Here is a 16,776-nt window from a genome sequence, read left to right on the forward strand (position 1 = left end):
CACAACTGTCCACCCCTAAATAACAAACCATCCTGCAAAGTGAAATCAACATATGCACCATGGAAACTATTCTCAAAATCTTGACAAACCTTATAAGCTTCAGCAAAATCAACATCAGTAGGATACAAGTCTTTGAAACTATCAATACCAATGCTCTGAACTTGAATCTCATGAATAGTTAACAACCTTCTACTCAAAGCATCTACTACTTTATTCAACCGACCTTTCTTATGCTTAAGAGTAAAAGTGTAAGCTTGTAAGTATTCTACCCATTTAACATGCCTATGATTCAGTTTATCCCGTGAGTTCAAGAAACTGAGTGCCTGATTATCTGTGTATACAACAAACTCTTTAGGAAGAAGATAGTGTCTCCATTTCCTAAATGCTTGTACTAATGCATAGAGTTCTAAATCATAGGAAGAGTAGTTTTTATTTGCATCATTTAACTTCTCACTAAAGAATGCAACTGGTCTATTTTCCTGACTTAAAATAGCTCCTACAACAATATTACTAGCATCACATTCAATAGTAAAAGGCTTATCAAAACTAGGTAAAATGAGCACTGGTTGAGTAGCTACTTTAGTTTTCAATAATTCAAACCCTTTATTGGCTGCAATTGTCCACTAAAATTTTACCTTTACACCCCTTTGATGGTGTCTAACATTGGAGCACAAATCTCACTGAATCCCCTGATGAACTTTCTGTAAAACTGTGCCAAACCATGGAAGCTTCTGACATCACTGGCTGTCTTAGGAGTTGGCCAGCTGGTTATTGCTACAACTTTAGATTGATCCATTTTCAGATTGCCTCCTGATACAACAAAACCAAGATAGACCAATTCTTGCTTCATAAAATCACATTTTTCAAGATTAATGGTCAGTTGTTCATCAGATAACTGTTTCAAAACATTAGCTAAATGTTGTAAGTGCTCTTCCTTAGTCTTGCTGAAAATAAGAATATCATCTAAATACACTACAACAAATTTGCCAATGAAATCATGTAAAACTTCATTCATGAGTCTCGTGAATGTGCTGGGAGCATTAGAGAGTCCAAAAGGCATGACAAGCCACTCATAGAGACCCTCATTTGTTTTGAAAGTTGTCTTCCATTCATCCCCCTCTTTGATTCTTATCTGATGGTAACCACTCTCTGAGTCAATCTTACTGAAGTACTATGCATCCCCCAAACAATCCATCAAGTCCTCTATCCTAGGTATGGGAAATCTGTATCTGATGGTGATCTTGTTTATGGCTTTGGAATTTGTGCAAAGTCTCCATGTTCCACCCTTCTTAGGTGCCAACACTATAGGTACTGCACAAGGACTAATGCTTTTCCTAATTAGCCCTTGGTCTAAGAGTTCTTGTATTTGTCTTGCTACCTCTTTGTTTTGTTCAGGGGTCATCTTGTAGGTTGCCTTATTTGGTAAGGAGGCTCCAGGTATGAAATCAATTTGATGGCTAATGGCTCTAGGAGGTGGTGAAGCTGCAGGTGTACCATCACTAATTATTGCCTTGAAGTTATCAAGGATTTGCTGCACCTCATATGGTATCTCAACTTTCTTTTCTACCTTTTCTTCCTTGGGTTTCACTATGAGTGCAAATCCTACTCCTTCACCTTCTTCTAGTGTTTTTATGAACTCTTTCTCATTTACTAACAAGATGTTAGGTACTTTGTTGCTGCTCTCTCCTTATTCAATAAGGGATTGAATCTGATAGGTTACTCCATCTTTTTGAAATGAGTAGGAGTTTCTTTCCCCATCATGGTGTGCTTTTCTGTCAAATTGCCATGGTCTACCCAACAACAGGTGGCAAGCATCCATAGGAAGGATGTCACATAGGATCCTATCTATATATCCCCCAATGTGGAAGTCTACCTAAGCTTGCTCATTTACCAACAGGTGTTGTCCCTTATTTAACCATGTGACCTTGTATGGCTCCTTGTGTTGTATCCTAGGTAGTTTTAGTTTGCTTACTGCTTCTTCTAATATGATGTTATCCGTGGATCCTGAATCTATGATCACCTTACACACCTTTCCCATGATTTTATACTTAATCCCGAACAATGCTCTTCTCTGTGAGGCCTTTGTACTATGTGGCTTCTTCATTAACACTCTCTTGACCATTAAACTCTCACCATCTTCTGAAGCTAGGTTGTTCAATGCTGAAGTTCTGGTATTTCCTCCATCTTCCTGAACATAATTTACCCTCTTTTCACCACCATAGGATGAACTAGGCTTCTCTGGGCATCTATAGGCAGGGTGGCCCAACTTTTGGCAGTTATAGCACTTCATGGTTGAGAAGTAGGACCCTCTCCCTAGTCCATTAGATCTACCCCTACTCGGGTTGCTTGATCCCCTATCCCTATAGTTGGGTTTGCTCTGAGAATCCCCACTTTGCTCAATAAGTTTAGACTCTCCCTATGATCGTTGATCTATGCTCCTTCCCCCAAAACTGTCTCTATGGCCTCTACCATCTCTTCCCCTACCTCTGCCTCTATTGTTTTGTTCTTGCCTTCTCCTACCTTTCTCTTCCACTTTAAGTGCCAATTGATAACACTTGTGGACTATTTGTGGGCATAACAAGCTCATCTCTTCTTGGATGTTCCACCTTAACCCATTCAAGTACCTTGCCACTTTTATGCTCTCATCCTCTACTACTCTAGATCTCATGCACAGTTTCTGAAACTCCTCAGTGTAGCTACTGACATTTAGGTCTTTTTGTCTCAAATTTTGTCATTTTCGGTGAAGTTGTATTTCATAGTCTTCAGGAAGGTAGGTTTCTTTGATTTTGGTGACCATTGCTTTCCAGGTGGCTAGTGGTTGCTTACCTTCTTTCACCCTTTCCTCTTGGATAAACTTCCACCAAGTTAAGGCTGCCCCTCTCAGCCTTGATTTTTCTTCCTTAACCCTCCGTGCTTTAGTTATCCCATCACATTCAAAATGGTTTTCTAGACCCTCAATCCACTCTATCAGAGCATCTGGATCCATCTTCCCACTAAAAAGAGCCACTCCCTCTAAGATTTTACCACTCATAGCTCTTAAGACTTTCAAGAATGGTTCTTGCTCAATGACAGGGTCGAGCATGGGGACTTCATCCTCTATTGCCATCATTTTACCCTGATCTCTAACCTTGTCATGGACTTCTTCAGTTTTGACTTCTACTTCAACTAGTTTCATTGCTAGTTGATCTAATCTCTCTCTAAGTACCCTATTTTCCTCTTCTTGGTCTTCAACCTTCTTATCTAATTCAACATTAGTCACCATGTTTTACTAATGTTCCTTTCCTCCTGAATCTTTTGTTGGCTTTGATACCACTATGATAGAGAGATTGCTAGGAAAGTGCTCAAAAGGGCCAATTTGACTCAAAGGCCAATAATAGGAAACAAGAAGTGTTGTTTGTGTCTACTCTCGATGTTTGCAATGACAAGTTTAGTTACACTTGATAGGTCTCTCTACAAGTCTCCACCAACAACCTCCTCTCCTTGGTGATGGCTCACACCCATGCTCTACTTACTTCAATTGCTCACTCCACCCAACTACTCATACTCAAACCCTGTTCCCTTAGCATTCAACACATTGTTTCATAATGCATTAGGAGTCTTCTACATGGACATGTAGGGGCAACAAAGTTTTCTTCAAGGTTTGATGCTCACAATTTGGTTTTAGGCTCATAACCCTTAGCTACTCAAACTCCAACCAAAGGTTAGAAACCTCCAAAAAGGGACTACACACTGTCCAAAGGCCTATTTGATGCTCAAGTTCATGGTTTTGGAGAGATCTAATAAGATTCCATGAGTCCCCAAGTCCTCCTTGAAATGGGATTTTGAAATTTTGTCAAAACTATCAAAAAGGGATACTAGCCCATGGTGGCCTAATTGGCCTAAATTTGCTCACCCTGCCCAACGATGGGCTTCTCCTCCAACAAACTTGATTTGGTTGATGGTTTAGAGGTATATACTAATTGATTTTCATGGTTTAGGCAGTTGTTAGGGCAATATGAGGACTGTCTACCATTTATGGCCTAATTGTAGGGTTTTGGAGGGTTTTGAAGCTTGTCCACCTAGTTTTCTTTGTTGTCCATCAAAGCAAGTGCCCAGGCCTTCTTAGGTCATTTGATCTGTCTTAGACATGTGTTCCCTACCTCTGACACACAAGCATAATGCCAAACACTTGGCAATCAACTGAAAATGGAGAGAAATGTCACTGTGTCTGTCAACTTGCTACCCTTTACCAGTTAGACTACTGCTGCACTTTTTGGACCTGTTTTACAAGAAGTATCATTTTGTACACAACCTCAATGAGGTCTTCAAACATTAAAAAAACCACCTATTACATTTCCTTCATGATTCAAGGCTTGGATTATGCTCTTAAAGCATTCCATGAGCATTTTGTCAAATACAAGTCATAAAAACAGTGAACTCACTGTTTGCTTACAAAAAGATAAAGTTTAATAGGATAAAGCTAAACCAATGAGCAAATCTGATCTTACACACCACTGGCCATATGTCCAAACCTCTGCTTCATGTATTTGTTCACTCCAAATTAGACTTTGGGTGCAAATCTTGAGTTTTAAACACACTACTAGCCGAGTAATCAATACTTGCCTAGTATTCACTCAAATCCTTCTTCCAACCACCATTTTGGCTTAAAACAAAGCATATGTACAATATGTACATGAGTGCCAACTTGACTGAATCCATATTGTCTGATCCCAAGCATGGATTAGTCAAGTGGAGTCATTTTGGAACTTCAAACCCTTGACAGGGCAGCGAGCACACAGTTTGGAAATAATTTTGTACAATCAAACTTCCAGAAGAAACCAATGCAAAAATCAACTAGAGAACATTATAAAAGTACTATGCACACTTTCCCAAAGGTACAGTACAGATTAAGAAGCTACAGTATGGATCATTGCACTAAAAGATACAAAAACCAGTCATAAAGCCATTATATCATGATTTTATTGAAGAAACCCTTGTTTAAACAATCACCAACCTTCTTCAAAGAAAAGAGAGGTGTTTTTATAGTCCAACAAGTTGGTTATCAAGCTCAGTATGGACAAGAGGCTTCCACAATCACGTTTTGCAAGAAAAACACAAAAATGACAACTTTGACAACTTTTTGAGCCAAATGACAACATTTCTTGCTCAAAAAGATATTTTTGACAATCTAGCCTTATCAACTTGTCTAATCAAATTAGACATGCCTAAAAACACTTATCAAACATGTTTCAATGCTTTTGAAAGCATTAGAAGACCTTTTTAGCAATTTTGCACTTTTTTGCCAAAAATTGTCAACTCAAAGCTTGTTGCCAAAAATTGTCAACTCAAAGCCTGAAATGTAAAATTTGATCTCTTGAGCCCAAAATGAGATCAAAACCACTACACATGACTCATAACAACCTAAAACAACATTATCAACCTAACACAAGACATTACAAACATGAAAGCATTAAAAACTCAAAAATGAGAGTTTTACTCAACTAGGTGCTCTTGCACCACTATCTCTCCCCATCACTTCTTTCATCTATCCCTCTATCTCTATCTCCCTCTACCACTATATCTCTCCCTCTATCTATATATCACTTCCTATCTCTATCTTTATCTTTCTATATCTTCATCTCTATCCAACTATTTATTTTTCTCTTCCATATCTATATATTCCTCTCCCCGCTCTTTGTGTCTCTTTGATATCTCTCTCCATCTCTCCATTTTCCTCTCCCCATTCTCCATCTCTATCTTCAACTACATCTATATCTCCATCTATATCTCCATCTTCTTGTCTATCTCTATATCTATCTCTTCACCCATCTCTCTCTCTCTCTCACACACACTCTCTCTCTCTCTCTCTCTCTCTCTCTCTCTCTCTCTCTCTCTCTCTCTCTCTTACCCCTCCATATATACCTCTTTGTAGCCCTATCCCTACCTCTCTTGCACACTCACCCTATTGCAAACATAACATGAGCCCGTTTCTAATAAAACTTGATTATCTTCTCAATTCAAAGGTTTCATTTTAGTTATGATTGAGTCCTTGTAAGTGGTTGCATAGTTGATTTTAAGCTATCACCTCTCAATTAATTCCTTTGTTGCACAAACAACATCCTGGCCACAAATTGACCTCTTGAACTACACAAATATATCCAAAAAATAGACCATTTTTTTTAATCCCAATTGACCTTCTACACCTCTTCAACATACCCATTGCACACTAAAGTGCAATTGCTAGTTTATATTATTTATTAAAATAAGAGTTGTAGTTAATATAATTATTCTTATATAATTTCAAATTAACAATGATTCAAAATCAAAACAAATATTTTTTTACAATTTAAAATTATAATAATTAAAAATTAGAACAAACATTTTTATTACAATACTATGAGAGTAAGGTACTTATCCCTATGTGACACTTGTTTGAATTACAATCTCTCATATTTTATTTATTTTTCCTTTGTTGCACAAACAACATCATGATCATAATTTGACCTCTTGAACTACACAAATATATCCAAAAAATAAACCATTTTTTTCTCAATTGACCTTCCACACCTCTTAGCATACCCATTGCACACCAAAGTACAATTAAATAAGAATTGTAGTTAATATAATTATTCCTATATAATTTACAATTCAAAATTATAATAATTGATAATTAAAAATTAAAACAAACATTTTTATTACAATACTATGACAGTAACTACTTATTGTTTGAATTACAGTCTCTCATATTTTATTTATTTCACCTTTTCAATAATCATAAATACCATACAAACTAAACATAAGGAAAATGGAATTGAATATCCAGTTTTGACCATGACACACCTACATTGTTCATATTCACATGTGGCTTTGTGAAAATATACTGCAAAAGACTGCACCTCGCAAAATCTTTTGAATGTTGGAAGGTTAGGGTTGCTTTGAGTTCAGTGATCACAGTAAGTTCGTTTCTATTTCAGTATTTATATTTCAAATCAGATTGGAGTGTTTTTCGTGGGGAGTTGCAAGAGAGTAAAATTATGGTGTTGTCTAACAAAAAGCTCAAAGAAAAACTTAGAGGAGCTCTGGCCGAAGCAGCTTTATCAAAGAGCAGACAGAATGAAGATCCAAATTCAAGCCTTGTATATTTGGAGGAGCTTAAGAGGTCTTCAAGGAAGGGACCGTCCAAGAGGGAAAAGAGAAGACACAGGAAAGAGCTATTGCACGAAGAAGAGAACCAAGGAGCCCAAACCAGCAAGGTTCAGGCATCTCAAGACAACGACAGTAATGGCAAGAAGAAAAATAAGGGAAAAAATAAGGGCACTTCAATAGAAGATAACAGTGCTGTCGTGGAAGACAGGGACACCCAAAAGAGAAATAAGGAGAAACAAAGGGGAAATAACAGCACTCATTTGGAAACTAAGGACAGTAGCCTGCAAAGTGGCGGCAGTGACAAAAGCAAAAGTAATAAAAAGAAGAAGAGAAAAAGAGGGGAAGACAAGGATGCCCAACTCGAGCAAAATGGTAAATCAGATGAGAACAGAGAAATCCAGAGGACGAGTCATGGCGATCACTTAAAAAATGGGCACGTTGAAGAGAGCAAAAGCAGTAAGAAGAAGAAGAAGAAACAGAAGCATAATCAGGACATACAAAGTGACCCAGGTCCTGATGACAAGCTAGCTTCAGTAGTAGAAGAACCACCAGAAGATATCATTATCAATGCACAAGAAGTCACTGTAACCGAGAGGTAAGGAACATGTAGACTATTTTGTCAGATAAATATCTTAAATTCTTGGAAGGGGCGATATCTAGGTTTCAGTAACATTGTCAAGCTAATTGGTAAAGGTTTCTATGACACATTTTGGTTAGATTTGTAAACCAGGGACACTTACATTGAATACCATATTGCTATACCAAAACTTTGCCACATATAATCCCCGACCGCATTATTAAGGTTTGTAATTCTGGGACACGTTCCAATGAATCTCATACTGTTATACAACAACCTTGCCACATACGCACCGGAGTTATGCATGGAGCTTATTGTGGTGGGTGATTTGAACCGGGGTCACACTCTTACTTACATGGCCCATTAGCATTACATCATAACCCAATGGATACTTAATACAATAGGCTAAGTTCTCATAAGTGTCATGTTTGTTGTTTTGTTTTAAATCCAAAACAAAGCTGCTGAAGAATTAATGGCATCAGAAAACAATTGGTATAGGTTTTCATGAGAACCCCTTAAGCTCTTCAGAGATATGTTTTCGCTCCCAAGATTTGAGTTGTCTATCTGTGGAGTATTTCATGGGCTGGTAATTGCTTATATATATTTTGGTTGAGTAATATCCTTTTTTTCGGTCAGATGGATTCGAACTGCAGGCAAATAGATTGTTTAGGGATTTCTCAGACAATTTTAAACCCTGACCTCATTGAGTATAAAACCTGGACAATCTTAAACTTTCACTGATCTAGGCCATAGGCCTGGTCCCTGCCAATGGCGATTGTGAACTGTTGTCAAGGATTTACCTCCCGATGAAGAAACCATATTTGTGGATGATATGGTTCCAGTGGCAATGTGAGATCATTGATTATTCCCTTTTGCTCTAATGAGTCTCATTACAGTTATATTACCCAGTGCCAAATTACTCTGGAGTTTTGGTTAGCTATTTGAAAAGAATAACAGATACAGCCTTTTGCCAAGTTTTGGACTTAATGAATTTCGCCTTATTTTATACTTTATATTCATCTTAGACTAGGTGGTCTGATTCAGCATTTACTAAACTCTTTTACAAATTATTGGGGATTTGTAAGTCAATTCTAATCCTTAAGCTTGCTAAGTGGTTTGCGAGTATGAACTTTGTGACTATTAAGGTTTGGAAGTTTAGCTTACTGTTGATACCTTTTGCTGGCAGTCAGGAGAGTGAGTATGACACACTTAAAGTTTATGTGGGAGGAATTCCTTACTATTCAAACGAAGATGATATTCGGAGTTTCTTTGAAGGGTGTGGCACCATGACAGAAGTGGATTGTATGACATTTCCAGACAGTGGGAAGTTTTGTGGCATAGCTCTAATTTCTTTCAAGGTTAGAATTGATCTACCTTTATTACAAAGGGTTATGGATTTGTTCTTACATTATATATAATAATAAGCTTCATCTCTATGCAGTGTACAGAGAATTGATGACTTTTGTAGATATAGAAATCCAAACAGGTTGTTTAACCCTAGTTCTCATGCATAGTTACTACATATGTTTTATCATTATGAAATAAATCAAAAGTGAATTGCAAAGAATTGCTTGATAAATTTATTATCCATTTTAGAGTTGATTGTGTTCTGCGCACTGGTTCAAAATAATTAACTTGTATGTATTCACTGGGTTACATCCTCTATTGCTTGGTCCTGTAGTTTCAGAGGAGATGCTTAAATTCACAATTCATGTTAGTATTATATGATTGTGTCCAAATTGACCAGGTTTGCCAACAAAAAATTTGAAATCCAGAGAATCTTTAAAAAATTAGAAAACCCCAGAAATCGTACAAAACGGCCATTAATAATGGCTGTATAAATATTCACCAGGTTTGCCAACAAAAAAATTGAAATCTAGGGAATCTTTAAAAAATTAAAAAACCCTAGAAACTGTACAAAACGGCCATTAACAATGGCCTTTATAAATATTTGAAGGAAAAATTATTTTAAATTTGTCCATTTTCTGTGCCCTTTATCCACCATTTGACAGTGGTGCTGAAACGGTGATTTGTGTTGCTCCTTGTAAGTGAGTTTGGCATTTATTAGCTGGGGAGTTGATAATGATAACAGATATTTGAATTCTTTCTGGTGTATGTGCATCCTGCTTTGAATGCATATCTGTCAGGGTATTTGCAATAATAACATTTGGCAAAACACCATCTCCATTATGCTTTGATGGATGCCAATGCCCTTTCCTAAAGTTTTCATTTTGGCACAGACTGGGAGGACTCTTGCAAAGTTTGTGGAGTTTGGATTCATTCTTGTCAATTGCATTTGCTTACAAGTTTCTAAGGCATTCTTATCAAAGCCATTCTGTGCAATATCAACTACAACATCTGACTAAAGTCTGCTGCCGATAATGCTTTGGTGGATTCCCATACCTAGTTCCAAAGCTCTTATGTTGTCACACTCTAGAAGAGTGAGTGTGACCCTGTTTGTCCTCATTAGTGGCTTTATGTCCATTTATTTACTTATTTCTGTGAATGAATATGACTGGAAGTCGATCTTGCCATGAGCAATGCAACGGTAGAGCTCTGCTGTGTAAAACTGTTCTGAAGGTTCATCAGTCAAAGGATCCTTACCCACATGTCAAGTGCTCAACTCAGACTGTGCAATCCTGATCTCATCTCTTGCTACTGAATGTCATATGTTGACAAAATCCAATTGAAGTTGTGAGGGGGATCACTTGAAGGGGCAAAGCAAATCAAGATTTTGTACCATTGAGATTTTCATCTTCCATTTAAAGCAGAAATCTCAAAGCTGATTATCATTTCCCCAAGAATAAGGAATGCATTCTTATGATTCTAAGACCTGTGAAAAGTCACCCATAAGTTAACAAGACATCCCACAAGCAAATTTCACTCCCCATCATCATATCCACCACCCCACCATCTATCCCTTTATTAGAGATGAAATCTCCTTGATATCTTCATAGTAGTAGTGTTGAATGGTGAATAACTTTAATGAATCCACTATCTCCCAGGCCTCACACAAAATGTTGTTAATTTTTCAATTTGATGAACTTCTTTCTATAAGGCTGATAATTTTACCCTGGAGTCTCCTCCAATTATCATTGAGCATATGTTTCATGATTTTACAAGTTGCAGACCAAGTATGAGAATTAGTTCTTTGTTTTGAATAGCCGTCCATGCAAAATCTCTTGCTTTGTGTAGGTAGTCCTTGTGCTAGCATTTGAGTGGAAGTTAGTCCTTGTCTATGAGAGGCTCTAAAGATGGGTATCCTAATTTTGTGGAAGACACACCTGATTTTGGGCATACTCACCTTTATCATTGCTCCTTGTCTTATGAAGATCTTGTTCAAGGAGAAGATTTCTTTGAGAGCAATAATCTGGTCCTTGGGTGTTAGAAGAGTGGAAAAGTCCCTCCTCTTGTAAAGATGTAGGCTGTCCGCTATATGCAATTCAACATAGTCTTTGACATATAGTCCTGTTGATGTGTGTTTTAGGCACATAACATTACAGAATAAATTACCAAGATAATTTACCCTCTCTTGAACAAAATCACCTCAGATGCTAAGAATGAGATCAACTAAAATGATTCCAAGGTTTCTACATGTCAGGTCTTGACGAGTGGGTAACTCAATGGTCGATGTGAATTGTTGTGTTCACTTGGGGACTTACACAAATGTTTGGATTATCATGAATGATGCGGAATAGGTGTGCTAACAACTTAGGATTTATCAATATGGCTCTAGATTTTACTTCTTACTAAAAAATGGGCAAAAGGAATAGGGTTCAGGAAATCTATTCTAAGCCTAGGAATGTAGGAAATGATGAATGGATCTAGTGGAATCAAACTAGGCAAGGTCTCACAAACAGGTATTGACACAAGCTTAGTGCAATCGTCTAAGGTATACTTAAAGATTTTCAGGCTATTACCATCAAACGTTGACACCATCCAAGTTGATGCTTGTCAAGGGATGCGTAATAGTTGAAGTTAGGCTTATTTAAATTTCTAGTTGACCACACAAGGCGCACTTACCAGCGGCAAGAGGCTAGTGGTATGGATTAAGGATTCCACACAAATGAATTCAACAAATCTTCCACTCAATCTAACATACATGAAAATAAATTCTAATCTAAAATTCTAATCTAACTTGGAGGAATTGAGAACCATGAATGCAAAGACAACACTTGAAGAGCAAAATCACCAACAATTGAACAATGATTATGATTCAAATAGCTGCAGCATATACCAACAATTCTACAAAAACTCTCCCTTACAAATGAGAGACAAGGAGGCATATATAGAGTCTCTTACAAAATGGATGGCCAAGATTGATCCAAGATCAACGGTCGAGATCATGCCAACAAAACCCTAGAATTGCCCTAATTAGGGTTTACATAAAAAATGGTGCCACCAACATATGGCCCAATGAAAAGATATCCTAGCATACTCCAAGAATCTAGCCAATACTGAATCTAACTCCTCCATGGAAATGCTAGGCAAGGTATCCTGTTGTTAATCAATCATGTCCAGTGAATCCGAGCAAGCAGGCCTGGAATTTGACGGCCACCCTTGCCTGTCATATGATTTTTTTATGACGGCTTAGTCATTCTAATGCCTTTCGTTTTACGTTTTTAAAAAAAATTTAAGTGTCAATTTTTTTTAATTTGTGAATAGTTTAATATAAATTTTTTAAGCTTCATAGAATTGAAGTTCTAGTAAAATTCAATTGTGGTGAAAAGAAATAATTCCATGCAAAAAAAAGTAAAAATCTAAAAAACAGTGATAAAAAATATTAAAAAATAAATTGACAATGTTTCTAAATTTATATAAGAAAAAACATACTAAAAATTCATATAAAAATAACATAAAATTAGAAACAATTATATCTTAAAATATTCTAAATAAATTCATATATTTATAATATACATTATAAAATAATATATATCAATATATATTACCTATTATATTTTTTTATGGCTTATTACTAATTTTAAGTGTCATATATACGGTTTTTGGAAAAAATAGACTGTCGATACATACGGTCCACTAATTTTATTAGTTGTAATATACAGTCTAAAAGTACAAAAATGGCCATATAGCCTGTCAAATTCCAGGCTTGTGAGCAAGCATCCAAAGTGTTCTCCCATTTTGGCATGAGCTTCTGCGAACTATGAACATGAATCAACAAAGAGACCAAGTCGTCTATCTGACTCTTCTTCAAAGAGTCCAATTGACAAAAATACATAAATTTCATCTTGTCTCTTAATTCGGCTAAGTGTAAACCACTAGCATCACTAACATCAACACCCAATAATTCCTCAATTGAGGCAAGGATCTTCATCTGAATGTCTTGAATCAATCCCTCCATCTCCATACAACTCGACTGGGCATTCTCATAAGTTGATTTTGTCACGGCTAATGAACAATACCAGCCATGGAAATCGTATCTGTCTCCACTGTGCACAATGTTCTCGCTTACCAAGGTGGAATTAGGAATCTTCTTCAAAGTCTGGAGGTGTGGAATAGTCTTCTCTTGAATAGGCCGAAATTCTTCCCAAACTCCCTCCAAATACTGGATTCTGAATGCGAGCCCTGTTGTCCTATCATATGCATGGACAAACTGAGTAAGGAAATCATCTGCCTGCTTTCTTGTATTCTCAATCCACTTTTCCACCTCCGAGAGTGTACCTCTCGCTGCCTCATAGTGTGAATGCATTCCATGGTCAACTGCAATAGGGGAAATAAGGGTGGGATTTTCACGCCTTATCTCTGCAATATACTCTCTAAGTATGATATTCTCTTCTCTATACCTTTCTTTCTCCGTAATCTCTCTGTCTAACCTTGCATCGATTGCCTTGAGATTTTCACCAACCTCCTGAAATTCTTGCTTTCTGGATGTACGACCAATGGCAACTGAAGTGATTTGGAAATCCATAGGAGTAGCAATGTCTGTTGTCACGCCTGCAATAGGAACAACAATCTGTGCAATCCGCATTCCTGTCTCATCTCTAGCTATGTGCGACAAAATCTCCGCTCTCTTGGGTTCTTTCTCCTTAGCACTCCTAGCTAGGTAGTCATCAATGTCGTCAATAGGCTATACCTCTATCATTTGTTTACTTTTCTCCATACTCCTCATCAGCCATTCAGGAATAGCAGCCATCTCCATACCATCATCGAGACATATTTCTCAATCAAGTCCTCTCAATGCCGAGATAACATCATCATCATCATCATCAGGATTATTCCTGGTCCAATCGTATATCTCATTTCCCAAACTAACTTCCAAAAGAACAGTAGGGGATCCCGACTGATCATCGTTCTCATTTGGAGGTGCAGATGTCGCTGTGGCATGTAACTCTCGAGTATTCCTTGGTAGTATCATTGTGTTGGAACACTGTTGGGTCTCCTTGTTCTTTGTTACTTCAATCACTTCGATTGATGAGACACTGAGAGGGGGTGAAGGAATGATAGTCTTATGTTTCTTCTTCACCTCCTCAATCTTCTTCCCTCTGGCCTTGACTTCTCCTGGCGTGTTCTTCCTTTTCTTGGGAGCTTGAATTTCTTCGTCTGCAGGAGCTTGACTTTCTTCATTTGCATGAATCCTGACATCACTGATAGTCCTCTGATCTTCCTCGGAAGTAGACTCTTCCGGCTTCATCCTTTCATAAGTGAAGGGAACACCCATATCAACTAACTTATTCATCTGTATATCTACCCATGCACGGGAGAAACTCAAGACCTCTCTCATCAATACATTCAGGTCAATCTCTTCCGACTCTGACCAATTAGGCAATAGGATTGCCTTCTTCATTTCACTCTCATACTGTGGATGCGTATGATCTTTGTTATCTAACACTTGATCAGGAATGAGGAAAAGTCCACACTTCCTCATGGAATCCATTGACATTCTGGACCACATTCTTCTCTTCACTGCTTGCTCGTCCATCAGGTTAGCCCAATAATCTTCTATGTCAACTTTGTGAATGAACTTCTCTCCCCCGATCCTTCCAACTTTCTTGTCTGGATCAAATCTTTCTCTTTTCTTGTATGTAGCAAATCGATAGAATGCAAGCTCCTCACTCGCAGTGCTGGCGGCTATGGAAGACTGACAAACCTCTAACGTCTTCCCAACTGAAATAGGGAATGTCATGCCTATCCTGTGCTTCTCTCTCTGAATGACATTGAACTCTAGAAGCTGTCTCACCACTTCCAACAAGATCATTCTCTCAGTCGAATACCTAGGAAGTCTATAGGGTTCAGATTGAAACCCATGAATCCTAAGGTACATGAAAGTGGGAAACTGAATATACCACAATCCATATTTTTCTATTAATTCTGTTGCCTCCTTGGACAATCTTTTGTGGATTCAGCCTTGCAGCATCCGTGTGATGTACATAGTGAATGCATCATTCACTCGCTTATAGTCTTCAATTCTATACATGCTCAGCTGGGGGTAGCATTCAAGACTCCTGAATTGTCCTTGCCCATTCCTGACTTCACCTTTGCATATCAATCCTCTGTATGAAACAAACCGTGCAAGCAGGTATACCTGGTAAGAAGTCATGGCTAATGACTTGGACCGCTCTACATTCCTCAGTTGAAAGTCCAGATTGTCACTTATAAACTTAGACCAATTTACTAACGTTCCTCTAAGACAATCTTGGATGAAGTAGAACATCCATCCATCAAATATTGCTCCCTGCGACATCCCCATCACTCTGTTGAGTAGGAATATTAAGTCGCAATACTCCTCCTTGAAGTTTACGCACATGAGTGTCTTGGGAGCCTTGGAATGATGAGACCTAGGCTCAATCATCCACTCTTTGTTTATCAAATTCTTGCATACACCCATCTTCTTCGTGTATCTTTCTTCATATTCATCCTTGGTCACATTCTTCATGTCCGTTCTGCGTGGAATTCCGAACACCTCAACAATAGCATCCTCAGCAAGGTAGGCAATGACAACGCTCTTAGGAGTTTTGATCATTCGCATGAGTGGATCATAACACCGTGCACACTCCAGGATAAGCTCACTACACTGTATGGACTGTGGAAATCCAGCGGCATGGAAAATACCACTCTTCATAATGTTCACATATGCTGGGGAAGGAACTTGATCTCCGACTCCGAACATCTGCTGTTGCATTTGGTCGAAGTCTAGGAAATGCATGTTTGTGTCTGTGATCTCCTTCCATCTGGATGAAATCTTAAGCTCTGGATAGAATCCAGTCTCCAGCATCTTCAATAGTTCTTTCCTTTCCTTAAATCCGGACTTCGACATCGTACCTGTACGAAGCTTGAAGTTAGACTTAGGAAAATAAATAATGCTCTTAATAAAATTCCTGACTTTCTAAATTTTTTAGCTAATTAGAGCATGAAGTCACGAAAATAATCCATACTCTTTGTAGATTTTGACAATTAGATTCAAAGTATGACGACGCTAGGGCATGGAAACCCTCTATAAAATTTATTAATACCTCCTTATGCTTAGAAAATATGCAAGCCAAAATGCAAAGGAGTATACCAGATCAACGATGACTAAGGAAAGGTGTGAAAGGTTGTGTTTTCACACAAAGTATGTCTGAAGACACCTTCCACAGTCAACAATGGAGGTTAACAAATTTGAAGACAACTTGAAAATCAGACTTTTAAAACATGTTGTAATCCTTAAAAAATGTGCATAACTTGATAAAAATCAGTTTTGAATGATGAAAACAATCATATTCAGGAATGTAAGTGTGGCTGGTAAAAAATAAAATTCTGAGGACAAGTCTGAAAATTGATTACTTCAGACTTACTAGCACTTTGCAAAGTAGTTAAAAATCCTTGAAAATGATGGAAAATAACTAAGGAATCAGCTCCAAGCAAAATCGCCAAAGTGGTTAGGTGGCTGGAAATGAAAATTTCTGAAGACAGCTGCCAATAATGGAGTTTTCAGACCTGCAACAGAGATAAAATGGTCTGAAAATGCACTAAAAACTCCACAAAACACCTCCAAATGCAAATCACCCAAGTCGGAATTGGCTGGGCAATGAAAATTAAAGTCTGAAAATTAATGTGCAACCAACAATGGAGGTCAAATC

At 37.7% G+C, this 16,776-nt stretch overlaps 1 protein-coding gene across 1 annotated transcript in view; it reads left to right on the forward strand.

Annotated features, from left to right (window-relative positions):
- The first annotated feature begins 6,785 nt into the window (after positions 1 to 6,785).
- LOC131050247 (phragmoplastin interacting protein 1) overlaps positions 6,786 to 16,776 on the forward strand; it is a 58,814-nt gene continuing 48,823 nt past the window's right edge. The window contains exons 1-2 of the mRNA XM_057984435.2: positions 6,786 to 7,720; positions 8,889 to 9,060. Coding sequence (XP_057840418.2) covers positions 7,014 to 7,720; positions 8,889 to 9,060 — 879 coding nt within the window. The 5' untranslated portion in view covers positions 6,786 to 7,013. The remainder of the gene's footprint in view (positions 7,721 to 8,888; positions 9,061 to 16,776) is intronic.

The sequence above is a fragment of the Cryptomeria japonica genome, chromosome 1 (assembly GCF_030272615.1).
Source record: "Cryptomeria japonica chromosome 1, Sugi_1.0, whole genome shotgun sequence".
Taxonomy (NCBI): Eukaryota; Viridiplantae; Streptophyta; class Pinopsida; order Cupressales; family Cupressaceae; genus Cryptomeria; species Cryptomeria japonica.